Genomic DNA, 13,152 nt, shown 5'->3' with positions numbered 1-13,152 from the left:
ACGCGGAAGTCTATCGCTTTTGAGGCCGATTTTCCGCCTACCGCTTTAATATCTAAATGTTCCGATTTCTGCAAAACATCTCCCTGACCAAAACCCACTGGTGCTAATTAGCAGCCTGGGCCCAGTTTCATGAACGTTCCTTAACTTAAAGGAATTCATTACTTAAAATTCTCCATAGGAAACCACTACAGATTTTAAGGAAGGCTCGTTAACTTAAGGTTGATTTTCTACTTCCATAATGCTTTCCTATGGAGAACTTTAAGTTAAGGAATTCCTAAAAATTAAGGAATGTTCATGAAACTGGCCCCTGGGGCTATTTCCACCTTGGCTTGGTTTTTTCACCTTCACATGTCTGAGTGTAGGCTAGTCTAGCTAACAATGTGTATTACGTACCGTATGGCAACAATCATCTAGCTTTAGATAATTTTAATTTTGTGCTTACAACTAGTAAGTATTATTTCAAAACCAAACACTACTTATAACTGAAATGATTTACTCACGTTTTTAATGTAAAATAGCCTTATAGTGTTCCATGGAAGTCACAAACATTGCAATGGTAATGCCCGCCATTATGGAATGGGGTGGTTCTAATAGAGGAGCCCGATTGGTATAAAATTTCAGGATTTCACTATTACTTTTTTTAAAATATAAATATGTTTTTAAATTAAATCAAAATAAAATGATTCCAGTATGTAATACAGAAAAAAAAAATGAATAAAAGCATTGAAATAAATCAAATAAAAGTATTCAATATATATATATTGTCATTTTTCTTCTAAATGTTAAATGAAATGTAAGCCTCAATTAACATTAACAAAAGTACTAAATGAGCGACAAAGATAAAACAAAATTTGTTAACAAAATATGTTTTTGTTATAATTTGAATATTATTTATATATCTATGCTGCGCCACGAATAATGCCGCGAAAAATGCTACCGCTTTGGAGTCAAAAAATCTACCACTTTTTGGTCACCAAAGGTTAACATGTCTGGCTTAGGAAACATCTCATGGTGATTATTGTAACTGGTAGGGGCCCAGTTTCATGAAAATTCCTTAAATTTAGGGATTTTTTTTTTGGCTTAAAATTCTCCATAGAAAAGCATTACGAAAGTTTGAGAAAAATCTTAAGTTAAAGAGATCTCAGCTGGTGAACCGTAACCACTAGCTGTCATAGCTGAATCACCATGACCCGTAGAGCTAGTAATAGAATGACCAATTCAGCCCTAGTTCATGTTAGGGTCACTAACAGATGACCAATGGTCAATCTAAATAATTTGTAGACTTAGTGACTTACTGGATCCGTCTGTCCGTATTTCGTCTCTGCTGCCAAATTGATGACATATTCAAAATCACCCTCAGGGTCAGTGAAAGCGTTCTTCACTGATGCTGAAACAAATAACAATATCTATTTCCAGTTGTTAATTGTAAACTCTGTGATGTGTGTTGAACAGTCTGTGGATGATTAATTTCATTTCATCATAGCAGAAGATTTTATAAATAAACCAGTGATCCCAGAGGGATCTTAGTGCCCACCAAAGAATAATCTATGTCTGAAAAATGAAAGAGGGAACTTTTCTCTGCTTTTCAAACTTTGGCTATCAAAGTCCAAGATGGTGGCCTAGGGTAGCCATCTTGTTGACTGATCGGTCCCAAAATGTGTAAAGCAAGTCTAGGGCCTATGTGAAACCTATACATATGAAATTTGAGAATGAGGCCTTCAGTGCTCTGCGAGAAACAGTGGTAACAAACTTTAACTATCAAATTCCAGTGGCAGCCATGTTGTTGACCGATCAGTGTCAAAATCGAATATGCATAACTAGGGCCCTAGGAGTACCTACATATCAAATCTGTAAAAGATCCCTTCAGGACTTTCTGAGAAATAGCGATGAAAAAATTATCAACGGGCGGAAGGACAGATGTACAGACAACATACCACAGATGAAAGGCGATTTGAACAGCCCCATCTGATGATGGTGGACTAAAAATATGTACGGTAAAAATTAAGGTTGCACCAGTGTCATTTTCACAGGTAAATTTTTGGACTGGAAGTGCCGAAAAAAAACCTTCTACTAGTGAAATTCAGACCAGTGCTCCAGTTAAGATGAGTACATGGGTAATATCCCATTAAAATCTAGTCAATTACCCCTAAAAAATGTATGAACGGGTACTGATTATCCCTACAAATATTTGTATTACACATCCCATTAATTATGAGATTTTATATCCAGAAATAAAATCAGAAGAAATTTCTTGAAAATCAGTAGGATTCAAGTTATGCTTCAGAGTCTGCATTGAATGTGCTCTTATTTCACATGTTACTACATTTTGGTGTGGAGATGCCCCCTATAAAGACTTAATTTTACTACGTTTGGTATTGAGATGGCCCCTATAAAGACTCCATGTTACTATACTTGTTTGATGTTGAGATGGTCCCTATAAAGACTCCATGTTACTGTACTTGTTTGATGTTGAGATGGTCATTGTGTACGTACCAGGATTAATTAAGCTGGCATGTTTGAACTCAACCAGGGGATTGGCGAACACTTCCTGTTAAAAAACAACAATACACAGTAATTCTATGTCAATTGTTGTTAATATCAGATGGTAAAGATCATCAGCAACTTAAATCAAATGATTAAACCAATTTTTATCATTAACAAGTGGATATTTCAAAATGATCCACTAGAAAGTTTGCCCCCCATAAACATTTAAAACTTTTCATTGAATCTAAATAGCAATCCAAAGTCTATATAGCAGGAAATTATAGATGTCAAGTATTAACAAAGTTCATTTAAAATATGCTAATTATTATGCAATTCGCAAGTTCCGAGCTAAAGTGTTGATAGGTATGCTGGATCTAGCTATTATAACTGACTATACACATCCAGTGACTATGTATTCGGTACCTGTATTCTGTCTAATATATTACAGAGTAACCTCCCTTGCATGTAGGTATCCATTGTGACGTCATTAGTTTGTGAGTAAAACTCTGGTCATTTTCTCTTTAAAGTAAAATGCTATGAAAACAAACACATGACGTCATAATCAATACCTAGGTCAAGGTCAAATGTAGATTATTAATTTTTGTAACCAGTGGTGAAGTTCAAGGTCATCACTCATCAGAAATGAAAGGTCAAGGTCAAATGTAGATTACCTTGTGCTGAGCGTTAAGCCAGGCCATCTGTGGAGGGACCTTATCAGCCACACGTATCTAGAACAAGACAAAATAACCCCATTAATTCAATGGCCAACTATCTTTCCTAAACAAAAATCATTTTAAAGATTCTCCACCGCCGACGGAACATAAACGATACTCGTCATTTAAACAATAATTGGTGTTTAATCATGTATGTATGTGTCTAATTAAAACAAAAAATAATATATGAAACAAGGACATAGTCATTCAGATCCCCCGCCAATGGAGATATCAAAGCTGAAGTAAGTTTGATTGTGAAGACTTATGTGTAGGAAAAAAAAACAGGAAAAAGGAAGTTGAGCTAAAGAAAGATGGAGTATAATTCAAGTAGTGCGGGGCTGCAATTGTTGAATCAGGTATACAGCCTTGACATTTATATTAGACTATATACACAAAGATGGGTGGAGTTTTGCAAAGTAACATTTACCATTTACCATGATATTTTCAGCAATGTTTCCATGGTAACGGAAAAAGTGCAAAAAATGAAAACCTAAAAATAGCAAAAGGTACTACTAGACCATAAAAAGAATGTGTCTATGAAGTTTCGTGGAAATATCTCCGCTGGTTTTAGAGTTATGCTCCTGAAATGAACCTGCTACAAAAATATGATATTTTCAGCAATGTTTCTATGGTTACAGAAAAAAGTACAAAAAGTGAAAACCTTAAAATAGCAAAAGGCACTACTATACCATAAGAACAATGTGTCTATGAAGTTTCATGGAAATATCTCTGCTGGTTTTAGAGTTGTGCTCCGGAAACGAACCTGGTACAAAAATATGATATTTTCAGCAATGTTTCCATGGTTACGGAAAAAATGCAAAAATTGAAAACCTAAAAATAGCAAAAGTCACTACCAGACCATAAGACCAATGTGTGTATGAAGTTTCGTGGTAATATATCTACTGGTTTTAGAGTTATGCTCCGGAAACCATTCGTACGGACGGACGGACGGACGGACGGAACCCATTTGTATATCCCCCGCCAACTTCGTTGGGCGGGGGATAATAATTTATTTTGCTTTTGGTGCATGCGCAATAAGTACTTCATTCCATACAGGACATAGTGACACAGAATTTTTTCGGGATGCAATTAATTATTTTTAGTGTTTGTTTATCTTGAAGTAAAATGAGACGCTTAAACTTTTCAATGGTAGTAATGGTGTGGAGTAAGTAACTTTTGTAACTGAAGAAAAATACTAAATCATCTGCTCATTTTATTTGATAATTTAAAAATACCATTTGTCAGCGGTGGAGCATCTTTAAGAAAAAAAAGAAAAGAGAAAAACAATAATAGCATAAGAAATTGTGTCTCGATGGCCCAAGAGGAGATTAAACAAAAGCAAATTTTCCTGCGTAATCTATAATGTATGCAATACACATGTAGTGAAGATTCATTTTGCTGTTTTGCTGTTTGATTTAAACATGTGGTAATTAGGACGACAGTATGAAACATAATATGACCTGTATTATGAAAATTAACATTTAATTTGTTTAATTAAATTGTTCAAAATGTTATAAGTGTAATATTAACAATAATCATAAAATCTTTTGTGACTCTACAAAATTATCAATCTCATTTTACATCCATTTCAGAAAGGTATAGTGGACCTTTAATTGAAGTCCCCATCCTTTTTTGAGTGAGGTCAAAGGTAAAAATACACACATGTCACAATTGCAATACACGGTGTCACCAACATGTAAGTGGGCCAACAAAGTTCCCATTTGAAGTTCCACAGACTCATAAAGCTCTAGATGAAAATGGAAAATCTTAAAAAAGGGCTGAAATATATTTTTTGTGAAAATTATATACATATACCTGGTAGCTATTTTCTGAAAGTTAAAAAAAACTGAAATCAGTCAATCGGCTGAGATTTTCAACCCTGATCATAGCATATGAGACATACCATAGCCCACACAAAGATGCAGGAAGGAAGGGCAGACGGATGGAAGGACAGACGAACTGACACAGTGTTTTTCCTGGGTATTTTGGGAAATTGCCACTTGGTGAAAATTGGGAAATTTTTGTGCGATAAAAGTAGAAAATGAAAAATTTAAACGGTGTTTATGGAAATTTTGGAAAAGGTATAAATAGACAATTAAATATGCTTCTCTAAGAATTAAGTGTAAGAATGTATACTAAAATGCGACGTTCAGACTTGTGATTTCCGTAATTTTTTTAGTTTCGTTGCACAAAATAGGCGTCAACTCACTGATTTGAAAAATTTAGACAAAGATTTGGGAAAGAATAACAAGAAATACAATTGGGAATGGGGCCTTATATCGGCCCCAAATATATAGGCAGGAAAAACACGGTGACATGACAAAAATTTTTAGACAAGGATTTATTGACACAAATTCTGAGCCGACATACCACTGCCTTTTTCACAGGAAAACAATAGGCTAGGTTTGTTGTGCTAACAATGCAATATTTGTGGCCAGGAAATAACCACTAAAGCAGACAGGAAGTTTCCTCTGTTAACATTTGTGTGAAATTCTGTTTTACTATAATTACCGTAAAATCATCAGCCGAACAATACTAGTATTTACTATGAACAAGAGGCCCAGAGGGCCTGTATCGCTCACCTGGTTTGTAATGCTATGTAATGTTCTGAATATAAGTTCATTATTTCTTTTCTAAAGAAATTTGAATATTTACCTCTAATTCCCCTATTGGGCCCCACTCTTTCTGCTCCAGGGGGTCAAAGCCAAAATGTATACAAATTCTGTTAACCTCAAGGATGTTTCTGGCCAAATTTGGTTACAATCCATGCAGAACTCTAGGACAAGTAGCAATTTTTAGGATTTACCTCTATTTCCCCTATTGGGCCCCGCCCCTCCTGCCCCCAGGGGGGTCAGAGCCAAAATTTATACAAGTTTTGTTTCCCTTCCCCAAAGGATTTTTGTGGCCAAATTTGGTTACAATCAATGCAGAACTCTAGGACAAGTAGCGATTTATAGGATTTACCTCTATTTCCCCTATTGAGCCCCGCCCCTCCTGCCCCCAGGGGGCTCAGAGCCAAAATTTATACAAGTTTTGTTTCCCTTCCCCAAAGGTTGTTTGTGGCCAAATATGGTTACAATCAATGCAGAACTCTAGGACAAGTAGCGATTTATAGGATTTACCTCTATTTCCCCTATTGGGCCCGCCCCTCCTACCCCTGGGGGTCAGAGCCAAAATTTACAGAAGTTCTGTTCCCCTTCCCCCAAGGATGTTTCTGGCCAAATTTGGTTACAATCCATCCAGAACGCTAGGATAAGTAGCGATTTATAGGATTTACCTCTATTATCCCTATTGGGCCCCGCCCCTCCTGCCCCAGGGGGGTCAGGGTCACCATTTATGCAAAATCTGATCCCCTTCCCCTAAGGAAGTTTCTGGCCAAATTTGGTTGCAATCCATGCAGAACTCTAGGACTAGTAGCGATTTATACGATTTACCTCTATTACCCCTATTGGGCCACACCCCTCCTGCCCCAGGGGGGTCAGGGTCACCATTTATGCAAAATCTGATCCCCTTCCCCTAAGGAAGTTTCTGGCCAAATTTGGTTGCAATCCATGCAGAACTCTAGGACAAGTAGCGTTTTATACGATTTACCTCTATTACCCCTATTGGGCCCCGCCCCTCCTGCCCCAGGGGGGTCAGGGTCACCATTTATGCAAAATCTGATCCCCTTCCCCTAAGGAAGTTTCTGACCAAATTTGGTTACAATCCATCCAGAACTCTAGGACAAGTAGCGATTTAAAGGAAATGTTGACGGACGGACGACGGACGGACGGATGACGGACGACGGACGCCACACCATGGCAATAGCTCACCGGCCCTTCGGGCCAGGTGAGCTAAAAATTGGGCCCAGACCTTTTAAATATAGTAAAACCTGTATATAGAGACCATGTGCAGGACTGAGTGGAAAATGTCCTTATTGCCAGGTTGTCTTAATATACAGGTTCAACTGTGTTGAATTTGACTGAGGGAAAATGGTCTTTTAGCCAGATGGTCTTTATATACAGGTTAAACTGTGTTGAATTTGACTGAGGGAAAATGTCCTTATAGCCAGGTGGTCTTTATATACAGGTTTAACTGTGTTGAATTTTTGACGGAGGGAAAATGTCCTTATAGCAAGGTGGTCTTTAATATACAGGTTCAACTGTGTTGAATTTGAATGTGGGAAAATGTCCTTATAGCCAGATGGTCTTTATACACAGGTTAAAGTTGAACTGTGTTGAATATGACTGAGGGAAAATATCTCAAGGGAAAAGGCTACACAAATTGGACTTGCTTTATCCTATAGCTAAATACATGTGTGTACTGTGCATATGTATATCATGATTTACTTTTTTTTTTATTTTTTTTTTTTTTTTTATTTTTCTTTTTCTGCACAATAATTTATAAAAGTAGCGTTAAGTAAAAACAAGAAAGAAACAAGTTTACAACTTATATTAATCCATAAATTATGCAGAAGATACATCAGCAAATGAGGAACTGATAAAATATTTGAAAAAGAGAAGCAAAAGTTAGAGTATTATTATATGAAAACAGGGGATGGGGTTGGAGTAGAAGGGATCTCATGGAAAAAGTGAGTGGGATTCCGCCGGGATGAGTGGGATCCCAATGGGACTTCAAATCCCACTGGGATTATAGAGGGATTTTCAAAAATATCCCACTGTGATTTTTCGAAACCGGGATCCCGCATGACCGGAATTCCTACCTTGATTCCCGGCTGGTCACAGAAGAGTTTCTCCCCTCTTTTTGAACACTTTTCTCTTTTTGCAGTTCAAAAGATGGAGGCTACCAGGTTCGGCTACCAGATTTGGTAGTCAAAGTTTTGTGCATTTATTTGTGGATTTTATGATATCAGCATTTTGGGTAAGTTTCATAATGTTACCGAAGTCATTTTATATGCCTAAAGAAAAGAAATCCATAGATTGCATTCACAGTAATGTTTTTTTAATAGAGATGACCAGTTACCTTGAAGCAAGATCTTTCTGAGTGATGAAAGTGCAAATTCATTCATGAATATAATCAAGTTACGATTAGGTAATGGGGCAATAATTAGAAGTTTTAAGGAGCTGTTGTAACACATCTCAAGTTTTATGTGAGGAAAATTCTTTTTTTTTTTGAAATAGAACTGCATTCAAATATCAAATTTTTTTGTTCATTGAAAATATTGCATAAGATAGGATTCAAAATCAAATTCCCCTTGGATCTCATCAGAATTTTGTATCAGTATTCTGCCAGGATTGGCTGGGAACCAATGGTGTGATTTGACTGGGATGCCGGTGGGATTTTACTGGGATACTGTGGGATTTAGCTGGGATCCCGGTGGGATAGATTGGGAATCCCGCCCAATTATCCCACTGGGATACCGATGGGAAAACCACTAGGATCTCACTGGGATTCCCAGTAAAATTTTCCATGGGGAGGAAATATTTATATTTTAATATTACATATTGAGAATTCTGTATGGTGATTAGGAACAAGATAAGGAAATGTGATAGATATCAGTCTGCTAGACATTTGGACCAGTAAATCCCAATATTTTACTAGTACGACTAATTGATCACTAGTCCAAATTAAATATACGACTGTTATTCCTATGGCCAATTTTTGAGTCAAAATTTTTTTTAAAATGAACTTCTATCACATGCAATTTACTTTCGTGACTTTTATGAAAATGGTTAATTTGCGAAAGTTGATTTACTTTCAGATTATATTGCAAGATGCTTCAATTAAATTTTTCAATTTCGGGATATGTATGCGAAAATGAATCTTGATATGCAACTGCAATCATGAAATTTACAGCAGTACTTACCTTGCTGACGAGATCATTCTTAATGAGGTGTGTAACCAGGTGACGTCCTATAAACCCAGTCCCTGTACAACATAAAACAACGTTAGAAAGTCAACTGTGCGACGTCCTATAAACCCAGTCCCTGTACAACATAAAACAACGTTAGTAAGTAAACTGTGTGACGTCCTATAAACCCAGTCCCTGTACAACATAAAGCAACGTTAGAAAGTCAACTGTGTGACGTCCTATAAACCCAGTCCCTGTACAACATAAAACAACGTTAGAAAGTCAACTGTGTGACGTCCTATAAACCCAGTCCCTGTACAACATAAAACAACGTTAGAAAGTCAACTGTGTGACGTCCTATAAACCCAGTTCCTGTACAACATAAAACAACGTTAGAAAAGTCAACTGTGTGACGTCCTATAAACCCAGTCCCTGTACAACATAAAACAACGTTAGAAAGTCAACTGTGTGACGTCCTATAAACCCAGTTCCTGTACAACATAAAACAACGTTAGAAAGTCAACTGTGTGACGTCCTATAAACCCAGTCCCTGTACAACATAAAACAACATTAGAAAGTCAACTGTGTGACGTCCTATAAACCCAGTCCCTGTACAACATAAAACAACGTTAGAAAGTCAACTGTGTGACGTCCTATAAACCCAGTCCCTGTACAACATAAAACAACGTTAGAAAGTCAACTGTGTGACGTCCTATAAACCCAGTCCCTGTACAACATAAAACAACGTTAGAAAGTCAACTGTGTGACGTCCTATAAACCCAGTCCCTGTACAACATAAAACAACGTTAGAAAGTCAACTGTGTGACGTCCTATAAACCCAGTCCCTGTACAACATAAAACAACGTTAGAAAGTCAACTGTGTGACGTCCTATAAACCCAGTCCCTGTACAACATAAAACAACGTTAGAAAGTCAACTGTGTGACGTCCTATAAACCCAGTCCCTGTACAACATAAAACAACGTTAGAAAGTCAACTGTGTGACGTCCTATAAACCCAGTCCCAGTACAACATAAAACAACGTTAGAAAGTCAACTGTGTGACGTCCTATAAACCCAGTCCCTGTACAACATAAAACAACGTTAGAAAGTCAACTGTGTGACGTCCTATAAACCCAGTCCCTGTACAACATAAAACAACGTTAGAAAGTCAACTGTGTGACGTCCTATAAACCCAGTCCCTGTACAACATAAAACAACGTTAGAAAGTCAACTGTGTGACGTCCTATAAACCCAGTCCCTGTACAACATAAAACAACGTTAGAAAGTTAACTGTGTGACGTCCTATAAACCCAGTCCCTGTACAACATAAAACAACGTTAGAAAGTCAACTGTGTGACGTCCTATAAACCCAGTCCCTGTACAACATAAAACAACGTTAGAAAGTCAACTGTGTGACGTCCTATAAACCCAGTCCCTGTACAACATAAAACAACGTTAGAAAGTCAACTGTGTGACGTCCTATAAACCCAGTCCCTGTACAACATAAAACTACGTTAGAAAGAGTCAACTGTGTGACGTCCTATAAACCCAGTTCCTGTACAACATAAAACAATGTTACAAAGTCAACTGTGTGACGTCCTATAAACCCAGTCCCTGTACAACATAAAACAACGTTAGAAAGTCAACTGTGTGACGTCCTATAAACCCAGTCCCTGTACAACATAAAACAACGTTAGAAAGTTAACTGTGTGACGTCCTATAAACCCAGTCCCTGTACAACATAAAACAACGTTATAAAGTCAACTGTGTGACGTCCTATAAACCAGTCCCTGTACAACATAAAACAAGTTAGAAAGTTAACTGTGTGACGTCCTATAAACCCAGTCCCTGTACAACATAAAACAACGTTAGAAAGTCAACTGTGTGACGTCCTATAAACCCAGTCCCTGTACAACATAAAACAACGTTAGAAAGTCAACTGTGTGACGTCCTATAAACCCAGTCCCTGTACAACATAAAACAACGTTAGAAAGTCAACTGTGTGACGTCCTATAAACCCAGTCCCTCTACAACATAAAACTACGTTAGAAAGTCAACTGTGTGACGTCCTATAAACCCTGTCCCTGTACAACATAAAACAACGTTAGAAAGTCAACTGTGTGACGTCCTATAAACCCAGTCCCTGTACAACATAAAACAACGTTAGAAAGTTAACTGTGTGACGTCCTATAAACCCAGTCCCTGTACAACATAAAACAACGTTAGAAAGTCAACTGTGTGGTGTCCTATAAACCCAGTCCCTGTACAACATAAAACAACGTTAGAAAGTTAACTGTGTGACGTCCTATAAACCCAGTCCCTGTACAACATAAAACAACGTTAGAAAGTTAACTGTGTGACGTCCTATAAACCCAGTCCCTGTACAACATAAAACAACGTTATAAAGTCAACTGTGTGACGTCCTATAAACCCAGTCCCTGTACAACATAAAACAATGTTATAAAGTCAACTGTGTGACGTCCTATAAACCCAGTCCCTGTACAACATAAAACAACGTTAGAAAGTCAACTGTGTGGCGTCCTATAAACCCAGTCCCTGTACAACATAAAACAACGTTAGAAAGTCAACTGTGTGACGTCCTATAAACCCAGTCCCTGTACAACATAAAACAATGTTATAAAGTCAACTGTGTGACGTCCTATAAACCCAGTCCCTGTACAACATAAAACAACGTTAGAAAGTCAACTGTGTGACGTCCTATAAACCCAGTCCCTGTACAACATAAAACAATGTTAGAAAGTTAACTGCTGATTGCCTTGGAAACAAACTACCCACATATCATGTAAAAAAAACAATGAAAGTTACTTCTAGTCATAACTCTTGCAGTTTACGCATGGCTCCAGGACAACTTGCACAATAGCATTAAGCATGATATTTAGAAAATGCAAAAATATGAGCATGAGTAATTAAACATTTTTTTCTTAAGTTTTGAAAATTTCACACTTTGAAATGCTGTCAAAGGTAATTTTAATCTTCCATTAATCGATGACAAGATGTGTTGTTTCATTCTTGAAGATGCTTCACCGCCAACACAGCATAAACGATACTCACCATTTAAACAATAATTGGTGTTTAATCATGTATACATTTATATATATATATATGTCTATTTAACACAAAAAAATTATATCTAATAATTTATTTCGATTTCGGTACCTGCGCAATCAAGTACTTTATTTCATATAGGACACCATTGAAAAGTTTGAGCTTCTAATTTTACTTCAAGATAAAAATATCAAAAATAATTAATTGCATCTTGAAAAAATTCTGTGGCACTATGTCCTATATGAAATGCAGTACTGATTGTGCATGCACCGAAAGCAAAATAAATAATTTTATATTAATTTTTGTGTTAATTAGTCATATATACACACGATTAAACACCAGTGATTGCTCAAATGATGGATATCATTTATGCTTTGTCGGCGGTGGAGCATCTTTAAATAATTGGGCTAATAACCTGAGGTAACCAGTTTGACTACAGATGTAAAATGTAATGTTCATATTTACGACCTTTTCTTTTAATGCTTACTCCTGCTCTCTGTTACAGATTCTGACTACTAGAAAACTGTGTCCATTTCCTTCTCAACAACAACAAAAACAAGAGGCCCATGGGCCTTAACGGTCAAATGACTATTAGTACAATACAACATAGTCGTTTAAAGATTTTAGCCTATTTGACTCTGTGACCTTGATTGAAGGTCAAGGTAATTCATTTGAACAAATTTGGTAGCCCTTCATCCAAGCATGCTACATGCTCAATATCAGTACCCTGGGCCTTCTGGTTCTTGAGAAGAAGTCATTTAAAGATTTTAGTCAATTTGCCGTCCGTGACCTTAAATGAAGATCAAGGTCATTCATTTGAATAAACTTGATAGCCCTTCATCCAAGCATGCTACATGCCCAATATCAGTACCCTTGGCCTTCTAGTTCTTGAGAAGAAGTCATTTAAAGATTTTAGCCTATTTGACCCCTGTGACCTTGAATGAAGGTCAAGGTCATTTATTTGAACAAACTTGGTAGCCCTTCATCCCAGCATGCTACATGCCCAATATCAGTACCCTGGGCCTTCTGGTTCTTAAGAAGAATTCATTTAAAGATTTTAGCATATTTGACCCCTGTGGCCTTGAATGAAGATCAAGG

The 13,152-nt window shown here is 37.0% G+C and overlaps 1 protein-coding gene across 2 annotated transcripts in view; it reads right to left on the bottom strand.

Moving 5' to 3' along the window:
- Window positions 1–13,152, bottom strand: part of LOC138306209 (uncharacterized) — a 39,533-nt gene that overhangs the window by 23,376 nt on the left and 3,005 nt on the right. For both annotated transcript variants that reach the window (XM_069246609.1, XM_069246610.1), the window contains exons 2-5: window positions 9,004–9,065; window positions 3,156–3,212; window positions 2,494–2,548; window positions 1,296–1,387 (exon numbers count right to left, since the gene is read on the bottom strand). In XM_069246609.1, the coding sequence (XP_069102710.1) occupies window positions 1,296–1,387; window positions 2,494–2,548; window positions 3,156–3,212; window positions 9,004–9,065 (266 nt within the window). The remainder of the gene's footprint in view (window positions 1–1,295; window positions 1,388–2,493; window positions 2,549–3,155; window positions 3,213–9,003; window positions 9,066–13,152) is intronic.

The sequence above is a fragment of the Argopecten irradians genome, chromosome 13 (assembly GCF_041381155.1).
Source record: "Argopecten irradians isolate NY chromosome 13, Ai_NY, whole genome shotgun sequence".
Taxonomy (NCBI): Eukaryota; Metazoa; Mollusca; class Bivalvia; order Pectinida; family Pectinidae; genus Argopecten; species Argopecten irradians.
Note: the sequence above shows the minus strand (reverse complement) of the source record. Positions and strands in the feature narration are given on the sequence as shown.